Source organism: Hydra vulgaris, chromosome 12, assembly GCF_038396675.1.
Source record: "Hydra vulgaris chromosome 12, alternate assembly HydraT2T_AEP".
In the NCBI taxonomy this organism is placed as follows: Eukaryota; Metazoa; Cnidaria; class Hydrozoa; order Anthoathecata; family Hydridae; genus Hydra; species Hydra vulgaris.
Window position 1 is genome coordinate 6115001 of NC_088931.1, and position 17723 is coordinate 6132723.

General features: G+C 27.5%; 1 protein-coding gene across 4 annotated transcripts in view; it reads left to right on the top strand.

The window, feature by feature from the left end:
* Nucleotides 1-17723, top strand: part of LOC101241167 (dedicator of cytokinesis protein 3) — a 179575-nt gene that overhangs the window by 141644 nt on the left and 20208 nt on the right. For all 4 annotated transcript variants that reach the window (XM_065811340.1, XM_065811339.1, XM_065811341.1 and 1 more), the window contains 13 exons: nt 1138-1209; nt 2584-2660; nt 9539-9624; nt 9819-9923; nt 10043-10103; nt 10184-10315; nt 10423-10530; nt 10610-10699; nt 13003-13107; nt 13171-13257; nt 13339-13393; nt 13524-13605; nt 17440-17524. In XM_065811340.1, the coding sequence (XP_065667412.1) occupies nt 1138-1209; nt 2584-2660; nt 9539-9624; nt 9819-9923; nt 10043-10103; nt 10184-10315; nt 10423-10530; nt 10610-10699; nt 13003-13107; nt 13171-13257; nt 13339-13393; nt 13524-13605; nt 17440-17524 (1145 nt within the window). The remainder of the gene's footprint in view (nt 1-1137; nt 1210-2583; nt 2661-9538; nt 9625-9818; nt 9924-10042; nt 10104-10183; nt 10316-10422; nt 10531-10609; nt 10700-13002; nt 13108-13170; nt 13258-13338; nt 13394-13523; nt 13606-17439; nt 17525-17723) is intronic.

Below are 17723 nucleotides of genomic sequence, written 5' to 3' on the forward strand. Positions count from 1 at the left end.
CTACTGAAATTTTTCAAATATTAAAGAACTATAGCAACTTAAACACAAGTTTAAAAACTGCTTGAATGGCTACTTTGATATACACACATACATACGTCATTTATGCTACTAGAAAAAAAGCAAGTCTCTAAAATATCATTAAGCCGAACCAAGATATGGTAAAATATATTGCTCTTTTTTTAAAACCTGTGTATAAAGCTGGATGTCCTGTACCTAGAAGGTCCCAAAAAGAAGTCATGTTCTAAAGCTAAGTGCCTGGAGTAAGTAGTCATAGAAAATCATGGAATAGACTTAATACCTTTATTTTGTCTAACAATAGGTGTTTAAATAAAGCTGTCAATATTGTTGAGCCAGTAACTATATACAAAAAAATTCTTTAGTCAAATACAAAGATCTTCAAGTCCTCAAGAAATTCATTTCAGCACCTGAGTTTAATGACAGTTTAGTAAACTTTCAGATGATTAAATAAAACATTAGAATTGGTTTTATTACTTTTTAAATCAAAATTAGTTAATTTTCATATAACATAACAGTTTCTTTTTTTTATTTACTTTTTTTATTTTTATGTATTTTTATTTCTTAATTTGTTTTTTATTTTTGGGCATTGCTTATATATATATTGGGTTTTGTCTGTATCTGCTAGTTCTCTGCGCCATGGCCTTGTTTAAGAAGGTTTGTGTTTCAAAGATAAAAAGAGTTGCAAATAAAATAATGTTAAATAAAAATTGAATAACCTCATCTACTGTAGTGACCCCCTCTGGAGCCTTAGAGAGGTGAATTAATAAAATTTAAAAAAATAATAATAATAATAAAAAGTTGATTTTTGTTTCTCTTTTTTATGAAATTTTATTATAGATTGTTTGATATATATAAATAGAATAAAGTAAAAATTATATATCGGGTTTTGTTGAAAACTCTGTTAAATTTACAACAATTATTTTTAACATTTAAAAAAAGTTGTGTTAAATTTTGTTTTGTTGACATATGTTTGTTATGTCTTACCTGTGTAACTTTTTAGCATCTTTGTAAAATTGTGTTAGGTTTTGTTTTGTTGAAGTGTGTTTGTTATGTTATTTTTAAGTCTTTACTGTCAGACTTGTTACTTTTTTAAAAATATTTATAATTTTTTTATGCAAGGTGATAAGAAAAAACTTTTTATACCAAATTTGATTGGACCATTTCTGGAAATGTCATTGGTACCTGAACCAGGTAAGTGTTTTTGCAATGTCTCTTCAAAAAACTGAAATTAAACTGTGCAGCCTAACTGTAAATTAAAAAAAAATGTTTTGCTAGTTATATACAATCTTTTAAACATAAAAAGTTTTTTAAAATGGATAAAAATTACTTTAAAAAAAAAAGAAAAGTTAATTCATTATTTATAATTAGTCTATTAAATAAACTCTGCCTATAATAATTTTATTAAAAAACTAAAGACTAATAATGACAAACAATATGAGATTAAACTTCAAAATAGTTTCCTTCACATATTAACATAATACAAACATGTAAGACAAAGTAAACAATTAACACATTACAAACATATTAGGCAAAGTAACCAATCAACAAATTACAAACATATAAGACTAATCAACACATTGCAAACATATAAAACAAAGTAATCAATCAACACATTAAAAACATAAGACAATGTCACTAGTTATCAAAAGCATAAAAAACAAGCTAACCAACATTAAAATAAACATTAAATAAAACCGAAAATCTTGTTAACTAGGTGGTTTTTTAAAACAAATTAAATATGCTGATTTCAAATATGCAAACCATTTTTCACCATCACGTCAAGTTGTAAAGATATTTGGGTTCAAATCTTTAGTATTTAAGGTAAAGTCCCTAATATTGTCAAAAAAAAAGTTATTCAAAAGTATGTCAACCTGGGTCTCAAAAGAAGCGTATTTTCATAGAGATTTTAAAAATGGTATTTGTTTGTAATAAAAATAAGTACTTTTTGTATTATTGCTGAGAAACATTTTGTTAAAATTTTTAAAAGTCTTTAGCATTTTTTTACATAATTTTTTTTGTCAATAAATTTTAAGTAAAAATATTTATCTTTTCTAAAATCTCTAGGAAAATACGCTTCATTTGAGACCCAGGTTGACATACTTTTGAATAACTTTTTTTTCGACAATATTAGGGACTTAACCTTAAATACTAAAGATTTGAACCCAAATATCTTTACAACTTGACGTGATGGTGAAAAAATGGTTTGCATATTTGAAATCAGCATATTTAATTTGTTTTAAAAAACCACCTAGTTAACAAGATATGCACAATAAAATTTTATTTGTTTATCAGTGTAATTCTTGACTTTATCAAAGCATTTTTGTTTATCAAATATTATTATCGTCAAGTATCAAATTATAATATTTATTAAAGTATTTGATCTGTAAAAATAAAATCTAGAGACAAATTCGGATAATCAAGAGTTAATAAAGATTGAGAAAATGATGTAATAATTGTGATGGATATTTTTATTATTAACAACAATGATCTTTAATCTTGTGATATTTACTTATAAATACTTGATATGTAAAACATAGTAATGCTTATAAACACAAATTTTTTTAGAACTTAGGAAGGCTACCATACCTGTGTTTTATGATATGATGAAGGTGGAATATTTTTTAGGGTCTTCATTTAAAAAGGTAAAGTTATTCAAAATTATAAATTAACATATAAGTAACAAGAAACAAAAAAAATTTTAATGATTAACAAATTAACATAAAAGGGTTTAAAAACATAATTTTATTTTTATTTAAACACTACTTTTGTTTAACCCTTTTGCGACCAAGTAAAAGAACACCTGACTCCGCCTAAAATATTGAATTAGAATGATGATTAATTATAAGGCTGTGAAACAAAAACTACTCGTCAGAATTTCACAAGTAAGGCTTTATTTTTTCTCTCAGAATGTTAGCTCTATCAGTTAGACTTTTTTTGTGACAAGATTTTATTTTGAAACATATGCATAGAATAAACAAAGTAATCAACATTCTAAACAAAAAAAGTTCTTTATGTGAAATTCTATATGTGAGCATGACGTGTTTAGGTTTCTCTTTTCATTTTTAAATAACTCAATGGATATGAGTTGTAAAAGTAAAAATTATTAAAGATAACAATAACAATAACAAAAGATAACAAAAGATAACAATTTGAACATTGTATCAATGTTGAAATAGCTTTAGTAAATGGTATGAAGGTTAACAAGATTTCATTTCAACTTTTAAAAAATGATTACCATTAAAGAATTTTTAAATTAAGTTTTCTGTCAACCTTGCTCTTTAACTCTTCTTTTTTTCTAGTCCAAACTTAATAGTGCTGCTTGCGGCTTTCTAGTAACTCCAAACTTAATAGTGTTGCTTGCAGCTTCTAGTAACTCCAAATTTAATAGTGTTGCTTGCAGCTTCTAGTAACTCCAAACTTAATAATGTTGCTTGCAGCTTTGTTCGGAGTGAATCAGAATAAATTAAAAAAATATGTATCTGTTATAACAACAGTAACTCTAAAAATGAATTTTGGCTCACATAATGTAATAAAATATTTATTAAATCTTTTAGTTAAGACATGTAAAAAACTGAAAAACCACAAGTATAAAAATTTGATTTTCTTTGATTTTTTTTTTAATTTAAACTATGCAACATGTCTTTCCCATATGAAGACCCACTATGTAAAATCTAATGGAAATTTAAATTTTTCTTCTTATCTACAGCACAAACCCTCTAAAGTTTCAAACACTGTTTGAAATTTATAGAGAGTTTTAATCAGAGCGATTATTCATAGAACTTTTTACAATCTTCCTGGAAGATCATTTCTTTTTCGAACTTAAGTGCTTGGTACAGGATTAATCATATTTCAAATTCATTCTCTTACTCAGGGATGTGGAGTTCCATCGCTTTTTTGGGATCTCAAAAATTATGTACTCTGATCTCAAAAATTATGTACTCTGACTTTGAGCTCTGGAATTTATTTTTTTATTAATTAAATGTGTGGTTTTTGTTATTTGGAATTTTTGTTTAAAACCATATAACCATAAAATTATAAAATGATTTAAATATTTAGTTTCATTAATACACACATTTTTCATACACACATAGTTTCATTTTTAATACACACATAGTTTCATTAATACACAATACACACAGTTTCATTAATACACACAAGAAAAAATTATTATAATATTTGCATCATCAAAAAGTATTGAAATAAAAAACTTGTTTTTTTGTAAAAAAAGCATATCATCAATTAACTCAAATGTAAAGCAACTACAATTGTCTGAAGTCATGTGCTTTAAGACCAAAAACAGTTGCTCAACACTTAGTAATTAATTAATTAGTAAGTGTCGAAATAATTGGATTTATATTATACGAGTTGGAAAAAAATAAGAATAAAAATAGTTTTAGTTTTATAAACTTAAATTAAAACTTATAAGTTATAACTTACCTTGATTAGCCTCTCAATCATATTGAACTGGCTAGAACAACTGGTAGCCTGATTTGCACTAGATATAGAGCTTGGTCTCTGAAGAAGTCAATCCACTTAAAATTACAGTTTTGACAACTTCTCTTACATGACTAAAGAGATTTTTTATTGTGACCCTCTTCAATGTATCATTTATGGCTAGCTCTAAAGTGTGGACAGCACATCTTTGAAGGTGTATAACATTCATGCTACCGGCAACTCCACTTCCCAAGGCTGCTGCAGTATTGTCTGCTGTAGAATGACCATCCTTGTCAAACTCATAAGTTTTTACTGGAAAATTAACTTCATTATTTTTGATTTCCTCATAGGCACTGATGCCGAAGTCATGCACCAACTTTTTAATCACCTAAATAAATTAATATGATTTCAATAGTTAATATTCATCAATATATATTCTATACGCTATAATATCTAAAAAAATTTATTTACATATTAACAGACATCAAAGCAGTTTATTTTTGAAACGATTTTATTAACTGAAAATATTACACACTATTTCAATTTTAATTATTTAACTTCAATAGTCATTTAAAAAGAATATGAACAAATTTCAAAATATATCTTACTCGCTGCTGCGTTGTCAACACAGAGGCCTAAAATATTATTTTTATTGATTCCAAATTTATCTAAACACTTTTCAACAATTTTTTTTAGTGAATTCTGCCGTTTGTTTTTCTTTTGTATCAATGGTGCCAAGATTGATCACAACAATTTCATCATTGTTTGAGTATTGTGCATTTATACTAAGTTAATTGCACATATGCCTTGTTGTAGAATCGACTTTTAAATAAATTAACATTTTCAATATTTTATTTTTGATTTGAAAGCAATTCTTTTTAGAAAGATCACTTATTTGAATTCTCATATTTTTTCTATTTATTTTAAATCCAAAATAAGATGCAACTTTTCTGCAAAGCTTTAGAATAGGTTCCAGATCAAACGCCTATAAAAATCGTTTTTAGAATAATAAATGTTTGTTAAAAAATGGCAAAAAAGTTAATTTTTAGTTTTTAAAATGTTATGCAGCTATGACTTTTTTTGAAAATAAATAATAAATAATAACGATAAAATAGTTTGAACCCGGAATAAAAGACCTTCAACCAAAACCAGCTGGTTTAAGTTTATACACTTTAATATGGTTGCTGTGAAGTGCTGCCTTTGATGGCTTTATACTTTTCTTCTTTTTTTTTCAAATGTTTTTTTTTCTAACATGATAAGGAGTTCTAGATAAGTGTTGTTTAAGATCGCTTAAGTGAGCTTTTGTGGCACGTATAATTTCTTTAACGCACAACTCATTACTTTTACTTTTTTTGGGTACAAGGCATTTGAAGCATGCTATTTTAAATCCATTCAAAATTTTATTTGCACAATGAAAATGTCTATCTGATGCATAGGTAGTGGCCATTACTGGTGCATAGTTAGTGACCACTACTGGACAAGATTGTTGCAAACAAATAAATAGCAAATATGAATATAAAGAAAGAACGTTGCTGCAATTTATTGTGATTATGTAAGTTATTTGCTTTCTGTTATATACTCTTCACATGATTATTTAACAACCCACAACATCATAGTTAAGATTATTGTTATCATGACTAGTTATAAACTGATCACGTTGTTAAAACAAAATTTTGTAATATGTTTCCTGTTATTATTTCTGATATATTGAGTTAAATAAAAAAATTAAGGAAAATGTATTGAAATTCCTTTCCTAAAATAAGTTGTTGCACAAAAGAATTTTTATTTATTAGTTGAGATATTTTTATAACCTTTTTTTGAATTCTTTTTGATCAGTTATTTTACAGATTGTCTAGCTCATCAGTTTAACTTTAAAGCGCAAAGTTACAGATAAATTTAATTTTTATTAACTTGTTTTTTTTAATTCATGCCTTTCATCCTGTTAATTGACACAATTTTTTATTGAATTTAACTAATTTGTTAGTTAAATTTAATAGTTATGCGTATCTAAACCATAACAATTTTGTTTCAATTTTTTATTAGGCATTATTAAAATAAGAATTTAGCATTTTGGCTACAGAGTATACCGAAAACAAATGCCTTAAGACATTATTAGCCATAATAATATATTCCATGAATAACATGTTCCTTAAACTTTATAAGTTTTAGAATCAACAAATGTTGAATAATGCGTATTATTTTTGGCACGCTACACAGTTTGGGTTCTCACAAGTTAAAAAAAAATACACGTAGCTATGTTATTATATAAAATGGTTCTATGGCACTTTTTAAAAATTTTATTTATTATCTTAGCAAGTATTTGTGGTGTGATGTTTCGCGTATTGGCATTTGTCTGTCCACAATTTTAAAATGTGATTTAAAAAATATCTGCGTAGCAGGAAATTCCAAACCAATCTCAATCTAGCAAAATGAACAAAATACTCAATCTGGCAAACAATACTCAATCTGGCAAAATGAACAAAATTAGTAAAGAAGGAAATGAACTTTCTGTTTAAATGTTTTCTAAGTGCTTTGGGATAAGGCCATATCTTTTTGAAGCACATTAACAACTAAAAAAAAAGGAGTCTCTGAGTTTCAAAATTTTTATGGACTCCTGAGACTCTGGACTCAAGGCTAAAATAGGTACTCTGACTCGGAACTCTGCATTCATGCTCTTACTAAATCATGTACAGTACTGTGAATAAGTTTTAGACCTCTTACATTTTTTCAAAAATTTTTGGATAATTCTTCTCTAATATTTAAGTTTGTAGTTCTAAATTATAAACTTATTAAAACACATGTATTTCACACAAAATATGGAACAATTACAAACTTTTAGATGTCAAACTTCATAAAAAACTCCTCCTTTTGCCTCAATCCCAGCCAATATTCGCCAGGGAATAGAATCATACAAGTTAGTTATAAAATCCTGGGGTATGTTTGCCATTCTTGTTGAAGTACTTCAAAACATTCTTCAGCATGTTCGACCTTCTTTCTGTTCAGGTAATCCCAAATATGCTCAATTATATTCAAAAGTGGACTCTGGGGAGGCCAGTACTCCTTCCTCTGCCATTTCATTTAAATAATTTTTTGCCACTCGGGAACAATGTTTTGGGTCATTGTCCTGCTGCAGAATAAAATTATGACCTATTAGTCTCATTCCGGATGATACAGCATGGTGTCTTAGGATATCCACATAACATTCCCCAGTAAGTTGCCCCCTTATTTTGATCAAATCACCTACTCCAAATGAAGATAAACAGCCCCAAACTTGTAAAGAGCCTTCTCTGTGTTTAATAGTAGGGTTTAAACACTCGGACTGATAGGCTTCAATTCTTCTTCAAATATATTGGTGTCCTTTCATTCCAAAAATTTCGAATTTAGACTCATCTGTGTACAGAACGCGATTAAACATTTCCTGGGCCCAATCTTTGTGTTGTTTTGCATATTTATGTCGTTTTTCTTTATTGCCACACCGTAATAATGGTTTTCGAATTGCAACACACCCTCTTAATCCCGATTTAGGTAGATGTCATTGAATAAAAGAAGAGCTGACATTTTTCCCAGTTGCTGTGTTAATGTCTTTTGCCAGTTTGGTTGATGCTTTTTTTGTATTTCTTAAAGATAGGGTTTTTTAATATTGATTGTCATCTTTTGTTAGCTTAGGAGGTCTACCACTTTTCTTTCTATCTTCAAGGGAGCCACTTTTTCTAAACTTTTCAATGATTTCTGTAACAGCATTCTTCGAATATCCTGTTTTGGATGTAGTTGTTATGACACATCATTTTAATAGATAAATAAACAAATCCCTCATGTTTCCTCATCAATTTTGTTTATTTATTCAAAATAATATATTCTTTCAACTTTTCTTATATATTAATAAACTTAAGTACACTTAAAAAAAATTACATAGGAAAAAAATTGTAAATACGTCTAATTATACAAGTGGTCTAAAATTTATTCACAGTACTGTATATAAATTCTGTACCTTGTTTATAAATTTCAGAACCCATTATAGAGTACACATTTAGTAATTAAAATACATTTAAATACACTCAGTAAAAAATATTACAGGTCCTTTTGTACAATTTTAGTTACAATGCAGCATTAAGTGATACTAAAAATATTGACAGGCTTAATCAACACCTTGTTAAAGTTTTTCATAGGCTCATCGCTTTGCAATCAAATATGATTGTATTCTATAATTTATTTTCACATGATGTAGCAAAGAAACTGATAAGTGAACCTGCTCCGGAAAATTAAATTAATTTTGTTTCAAGTATATCAACTGCATCAAGAAGAAATAAGACACCAAGAAGACTGTCAAAAGATGGAAAAAATCATAAACTGGTCAATATTTTTAAAAGTGTAAAAAGTAAACAGGTATAAGGTGTAACAGGTATAGACATAGGGTGCACCAAACATCCCCTACTTCCAAAAAAATCTATCCCTATTCTTAAAACGTTTAATTGGTTCTCACAAGCAGATATTTGTAATTTGATGTAGGGGGGCAACCTCAAATTAATTTTTAAGGAATTAATGTGTTGTTTGAAATATCACTTAAAGATATTATTTACATTTCAGATATATATTTAAAGCCTCTTTTAACCCTTATAGAAATGTGCACTGCATTGTGGTTTAGCCATTCTTCAGGAACAGACTTTAGGGACCACCTTAGGTGTCACTTGTTGCCAAAAAAGTTAATAAAATGTAGTTATATATATATATATATATATATATATATATATATATATATATATATATATATATATATATATATATATATATATATATATATATAAACAATTTTAAAATGTGTTCTACAAAATAGAGTGCTCAATATTATTAAAAGAACAGAGCAATAATAAATAAGTAGAAAATCACTTAACAAAAATTTTTGATACTGGATTATTTTTTATATGTTTTTTGATACTGGATATTTTAGATTGTTATTATTATAAAAAGTCTTAAAGAAAATAATCAGGGTTTTTGACTTTAGTAATAAAAAAAAATGTCAAAGATCAAACTTTTCAAAGTAAGTAATAAAGTTAAAAATAATCAAACTATTTATAAAATTTTTTTTTAGGTTGAATCAGAGTTCATTGAAAAACTAGAATTACTTTCAAATCAAAATAAAGGAGATCTGGAGTTTCAGACTATGTTCAATGAAATGTAATTATTCTTATTCAATAATTATCAATGTAATTCTTTTTTAAAAGAATTATAAAAATTTTAAAAAAAAAAATTATTTTTTTAAATTACTTTTAAAAAATTCTTTAAAACTTATCAATGCAATTTATTATTTAAGAACAAAATAATTAATAATAACTTATGGGTTTATTTGAACAAATTCTTTATTTTAACAGTATGACAGAAAAGTTTAATTCATGTGGAAATTCCACTTTCCAAGCTGAGGGGTTAAAGTCAGTTAACTCGATCACAGAACTTTTGCAGCGTTTACTTGACTATAGGTTATTATGTATTTAAATTTTAAATTTAAAAGTGGAACCATTTAAGTTTTTTATTTGCAGAAAGTTTTAAATTTAATCATACTTTTATTTATTTTTTTACTTTTATTTTTGACAATAAGAGAAACAAAAGACGATGAGATAAATGCTGCACAAAAAATGATGTGTACAGTTCGGCTGCTTGTAAGTCTTTAAAATCTATGCACTTAAATTTAAAAAATGTGTTAATGTCTAAAGACTTTTATTTTTTTACACAATTATAGGAATTTTATAAAGAACTTGGTAGAATAGATATGTACATTCGCAACATTCACAAGCTTGTAAAACTTCATTTATCATGTGGTAACTTCACTGAGGCTGGTTTTACACTTCTTTTGCATGCTTCATTATTAGAAGTTAGACATTTTAAAGATTTTTATTTTTATTAAATAAAAATCAACTTAATTTTTACTTGATTCTTATAACATATTATGTCAGTCATAGCTTAAAAAATCTTTTTCAGTGGTCAGACAAAGAACTACCTGCATTTTTAAGCTATCCAATTCAGAAGGAAGAACAACGCAAAGAGCAAATTTATTTGGAGATAATTGAATTTTTTGACAAGGGCAAAGTACTAATTTGGTTTTTAAATTGTATAGAATTATTGGATAACAATTTATATTTGATTTTAATTTTTATATTTGATTTAGATGTGGGAGTCTGGCATACGTTTATGTAAAGAGCTAGCAGTACAGTATGAGAGTGGTTTGTTTGACTATGTTAAACTTAGTGAAATACTGGTATATTTTTGGTTATTTTATAACTTATAAGTGAAATACTGATATATTTTCATTTATTTTATAACATAATGTTTATGTTATAAAAGTTAGTGTTTCCATTACTTGTAAATCTTCTATAATGTAATATAATTTAAACTTTTGAAAATCTTTCTTGCAAAGGATGACAGCTTTTGACATTTTTTCTAATGTTAACCTCTTTTCATATTCTTTCTAATGTTAACCTCTTTTCATATTCTTTCTAATGTTAACCTCTTTTCATATTCTTTCTAATGTTAACCTCTTTTCATATTCTTTCTAATATTAACCTTTTTTATAGATGATTTGTGATATGACTGCACTTTTTTTTTAAATTAACTTGCTTGCACTTAAATGAAGGCAGAAATTTAGTTGATATTGCATTCTTGTCTTTTGTTTGTTGTTTTACTTGTATTTTTGTTAATACCATCCACATCATTAATTTCTTTAATAGTTCTTCAATTGATAAGTTTAATTGTTTTCGAAGAGAAAATTGTACTTTATAATTATATTCTAATTCAGCATCAGCATTAGCAAAATTGTCCTTGCTCTCCTCACTGTCCTTTTCTAAGCAATTGGAGTGCAATCAATTGAGTATTGTCTTTGCAGTTTTATAAATCTCATTCTTTGGAGCAGGTTTAAATAAAGAAGAATCATTTGTATAATTTAATGAAGTTTAATATTATTCTTCCTGTTCTTGTTCTGTTCGTTTCCAAATCATGTTTATGTTCTGAAAAATCTTTTTTATCTTTGACAACTTCATCTACTGCATCATCAGTATCATCATTGTTTTTATCATTGCATTTTTCAGTATAAAATGTTTTTATAACTGCTAGATGTAAAGCATGGTTGTAACATAATTGCAGATAAGCAGGAGACAATCTCCCAAATATTTTGCATAACAGAGACTCCATCATTCATAACAGCTACACAATCTTTGTCTAAGCACAGATCAAAGGTTTTTAATTTTTCTTCTAATTCAACTAGTGTCTAGTGTCTGTTGTATAACCTTCAATATATATTACCCAGATTTTAACCTTCGATATATAACCCACACTGTACAAATCTTTAGAATTTATGTATAAATAAACATCCATAAATCTTTTATTTTCAAGACTGGTCCATTCATCAATAAACACACTAAATTTTTTTTTTTCCTCTTAAATTCCTATTATTTTTCACTAGTTCCTCTATCTTAACCCTATGTTGCACACCTTTTTTTTTAATTTTCAAAAAACGGGTAACAATGTAAATTATTAAACTTTAAAGCGTTGTTTAAAATTCAAACACAAGTTGTAATGACTTAAAAACAAGTAATGATGATAAATCAAAGAGAAGCCGTTGCAAAGCTGATATTATTTTAAAATAAAAGGAGATATCTGTTTTTGACTGATATGTTGCCATTTGGCAACATTTTGCAATATCTGGTTAGTATAATAAAAACCCATCATTAATTGTTGCACTTCACAGGAATTTTGTGGTAGCTTGAATGGCTGCCTCTTGCAGCCATACTATGTTGTATAAATTCACATTTAGCCATCTGGTTAAAAGAAAATTTATCTACAGCTGCCATTTTAGATATTAATTTCCATTTTATAAATGTTAAAATTGTTTGACTACTCAATTGTCATTTTACTTGTTGACAAGATGTCTATAGGGATGATATGGAACAGATGTTTTCAACTTCTACTTTGCTTTTCAGCTTTCCTTTGAAACTTGTGGACTTAAAGATGCTGGTGTAGGCCAGTAGTTGGCAAATTTATGCATAATAGTTGTTTGCTGCAGTTGTTGGATATAGCATAATCTGGATCACGTTCTTTCTTTTTAAAAGTTGCTTATTTCTGTTGATAAAAAACTGAATATATAAATTAAATATTTATATGGGAAGAAAAAATCTACGGAAAAGTTGGGTTTACAAAGTTTATTGTACCAACTATTTTTTTAGAAAGAATTTGGAAATTATTTAAGAAATTATTTAGTTTTTTAATAGTAATAACCAGAACTACTGAACATAAATAAAAAAGCATATTTATGGATAATTATTACTAATAGTTATCACATCATACAAAATACTTACTTTGGTATGCAAAATTATATACATAATATTTATTACCTAACTCTTTGCAGATATGTACTGCATTATCGCGTTTATATTTTATAACTACTGTTTAGGAATTTTGAATTGGTTATCTTTTTTCATAAGAAGTATATATGTATATATATATATACATACATATAATTTGTGTGTATAAATTTAAATATATCCTAACAACATTTTTTGTTTACAGCGACGACAGGCCTACTTCTATGATTGTATCATGCAGCAAATCAGACCTGCTCCAACATATTTTAGAGTTTCCTTCTTTGGTCGAGGATTCCCCCATTATTTAAAAGTAAAAATTTTTTTTTCTTTCTTTCTTTAATTATTCAGAAGTTAAATAAAAAAATTTTTTTAGGATCAAGTTCTTATCTTTCGAGGACTGGAGCTTGAAACATTAGCTGGTTTTACAGCAAGAATTAATCTTGAATTTCCCAGCGCTGAGGTGAAAAAACTGTGAAGTAATAGGTATACTAGAGTTCATTGGTAAAAAGCTGTTTGATGTTGTTTTGTGCTTTTGTTACAGATTATGTCAAATAATGCTCCTCCTGAGGCTTCTATTGTTCAAGGAATTGGACAGCGTATCTTTTTTGCACAAAGTTGTTTGAAAAAATGCTTAAAAAATATTTTATTGAAGTATTATCTTATGTGTTTTTGTTTTTTGTATTTTATTTTAAGTACTTTAAAATTTATTTAAACTTAGCATGTTAGATATTCAAATTTGTACAGTGACGCCTGTGCCTGGTGAAATCCAAATGTTTGAAAATAATTTAGTTAATGAGAAAATATCATGGTATGTTTTTTATTGCATCTACTACAGTTTTATTATGACGACAGTATTATATTAGTATTATTTAATGTTTAATTTATTTTTCAAGTTTTAATTCTGTAGTTAAGTTTAATAATTTAATCATTTTTTACACCTAAAAACATTTTATTTCATTACTTCTCATTATATAATTACTAAGAATTCATCACGCTTAACATTAAAAAATTTTACTTTAGAAACCAATGTTTTAGTTGCTATAAATTGTTCAAAATTGACTTGTGATATTTTAAATTTCTGTTTGAGTATAAAATGTAACTTTTTTTTAAAATGTAAATATAAGAGTATAGATGTCAGCGTTAGAAACCATAAAAGTCAGAAATAAAATGTCAGAGGAAAATTTTCTGAGAGCAATGGCAAGTTATTGGAATTGGATTAAAAAACATAGTTATGTTGAAATAGGAAAACTTATTCGCATTCATGAATTTTACCACCAAAAAAAGAAATTCAAAAGCAGAACGTAGTCAAGAAAACTACTCTTATACTGCTTGTGTAAGGAGTAATAAGTATTATTATTCTAAGAAGTATTAGCTGTGTGCAAAATAGTTATACACTTTTGCATTTTTAAAATTTTGTTAATAAAATGTTAACAAATAAAACCTAGTTGTATATGATCCATTATTGTCTATAACTGTTTGCCAGTGTGTATGTAAAGAATCAATGTCCTGTGAATAGAACTCTTCAGGCTTTAAGACAAAAAAGTTGCTAAGTTATGCTTTGAGTTAAGTCATTTTCAAAATCTTTACCACCTAGATTGTTGCTCAACAAATGAAACAAGTAATAATCAGTCAGGACTAAGTCAGATAAATAGTGTGGGTAAAGTAATATCTCCCAGTTAAATTCCAATAATCCTTACAAGACAATAATGTAAAATAGTGGTATGGAAACACCCAAGAGGGTCGCTCTCAGTTAGCTCTTTTAATTAGCCAAAATTGAAATGTATAAACCATGCTGCAGCATGTGACACAGAGGTCTAAGCTATTGCACTACTAATATTTTGAGAAACTTCTCAAGTAGAATGGCATATTTGGTATTCATATAGCTGACGATGCCTAATATGACAAACTAAATGTGTTCTTTGAGAGCAATATTGCCTCAACAAATTGTAACAACTTCTATAATGATTTCTGTTACATAGTATATTTATTGTTACATAATGTTACATTTTGTGACATTACATAATCTGTACATAATGCTACTACTTAGTTGGAAAACCCTTTGCAACATTGCATCAATGTGGCATTGAATCATTGCAGCATTTCATCTATATGGCATTGAATCAACTCAAGTTTTCTCTCAAGTTTGTTTAACTCAAACAAACCTGTAACTGTTTTTTTCTAATTTTTTCTTTCAATCTGCTCCTAAATACTTTTAATTGGGTTCAGGTTCAGAGATTGTGATGACCAAGACTTGGACTTTCTGTTGAACAAAAAATCTGTGACTACCTTAGATGCGTGCTTCCATCATTATCGTGTTAGAATATTCAATCATAAGATATTTTATTTTTTGCATGTGGCAGCATTATGTTCCTAACTATTCCTCTGTACATGTTTTTGTCTATAATGGTTTGAGCCAGATAGATTGGACCTACTCCATTGCAGCTAAAACATAACCAAACCATTACTGAACCACCACCATGCTTTACTATGAGAACTTGGTGCTTAACATCAATTGGGTGACCTACTGGATGCAAATATATTTAATACCATCAGAACCTAACATGTTAAAGTTTAATTCATCACTCCCTAGTTTTTTTCAACCACTTCTGTGCTGTCCAACTTTAATGTTCTTTAGGAAATTTTAGTCATGGTCTACCATTTTTTGATATAACTAAAGGTTTTTAACAGGAAAAAGGCCAAAAGTATTGTGTTGTCTTAAGCTGTGGTTAAGAGCAGAAAGTTTGATTTAAATATATTAAAAATTTGATTATTAAATGTTGCAGATAAATTTTGTAAAAACCTCCTTTGGATCAAATCTTCTCTAACTAAAAAATTTACTTTAAACTTGAAATTAAATTTACATGTTACAAATTTTTATATAATTTTATAAAACCTAAAACAAAAAATATATAAAGAATTTAAACTTACTTCCAACTTCATTAACTTCATCATTATCATTATTACTATTGTTATTATTATTATTATTATTATTATTATTATTATTATTATTATAATTGTCAACTAAACAGAAGTACGTGGGTTATATATATGGTTTCCATGTTATAGTTATTAGCAATAATCAAATAAGTCTTGTTTGAAATTTACTAACCGCTTTAAGTTCCAAGCTGTTACAAAAGAGTAATCACATTTATGATTATCTCCTCAATCTCTCCTAGGGGATTAGAATCTAATTATCTCCTAAAGGATCAGAAAGTTATGATGTTGGAGTTAAGAGAAAAAAAAGAAATAAGATTATCACCAAGATTATTAACATAAATGGAAAACAATACAGGATCAATACATGGGTTCTTGTAATACCTCAACAGTTAAGGGAAACATAAGAGGGTATATTCCACCAAAAACATCTTTAATACTTCATTTAGAAAATGACGGTTTAATAATTTAGAAAACGTTTTTAAATAAACAATATAATGAGAGCTTATGAAGAACTACAGACTTTTTGTTTAGTTTTCTTTGTATTATTTAAAAGTCTTATTGAAATTGTTTGTTTCTGAAACAAAATTTTAAATTTGTGTTGTATAATTATATCATTGTTGTAGTCTCCTTGACACATGTGTTTCTTACCTCTAATCTTTAATGATATACCTCTAAACTAGTTCCAGTCACATTTTACTTTTTTTATTGATGTCACCAACCAGTGGATTTAATCGGAAAAGATTTTTTGTTTCTAAGCTTTACAATCTTTTTTACTTTTCATGATTATTATAACCCCCTCATATCCCATATAACCCATCACATTTCATATAACCCCTTTTGCTTGAATCCACTCTATTTCACTTCCAACAAGGCTGCAAGCAACCACTATCAAGTTGAGAGTTAGAAGAAAACAAAGAATAGAGTAAAAGAGCAAGAAAACAATTGACAAAAGACTTGAAATGTTGTAGATAGTATAAATCAGGAAAACATAATGATGGGAGAGAGCTCTGAAGGATTAAAGTGCACAGAAAAAAACTAGACAAATAAAAGTTTTTAAAACATGGAGGGACAGATCTTAACTTTTGCGCACTTGTAAAATAAAGCTCTGATATCCACTTCTTGAAGCCTTTAACATATCAGTCAAAAGACCAGAAGGACCAGCAGCAAGTTTTAATTAAGCCCTCCTAATACCTGGTTTCACTCTACTACAAGTTCTGCTGGCCCATTGACCCTATTTACTTTTTTTTGAATTCAACTTTTTATCTTTGTATGTTTTATATTTTTGGCTTGATAGTAAGTCAGATCTTTTTGCTCTTTTTAAGTTTATTCTACAAAAGAAACAAACAGTCTATGTGTGTGTGTGTGTACATGTGTGTGTGTACGTGTGTTTGTGTGTACATATGTATGTGTACTTGTGTGTGTACATGTGTATGTACATGTGTATGTGTGTACATGTGTATGTGTGTACATGTGTATGTATGTACATGTACGTGTGTATGTACATGTGTGTATGTATATGTGTGTGTACATGTGCATGTGTAGATGTGTGTGCGTGTGCATGTGCGTGTGTACATGTGTGTGTGTACATGTGTGTGTGTACATGTGTGTGTACATATGTATGTGTACATGTGTGTGTGTGTGTGTGCATGTGTATGTGTGTATATGTAATCAAGATTTAAAAAAAAAAAAAAATCTTTTTTTTTAGCTACTATAAGTTCAATGAGGTTGAAGAATTTGTTTTCTCCAGACCTTTCCACAAAGGTGAAAAGGACCGCAGTAATGAGTTCAAGGTATTTTACAACTTTATTTTTTTAGACTAAGGTATCGTAATCTCTTTTCTATTATAAATAATCAATTTAAGTTATTTTAAGTTTTAAAAAAGCAAGTCTAGCTTCTTTCTGTAAAAAGATATGATGTTTTAGACATCTTATTAGGCTAATTTAACATAAAAATATTATTCAAAAATTCTGAGAAGGTCTAGGAAGCTCT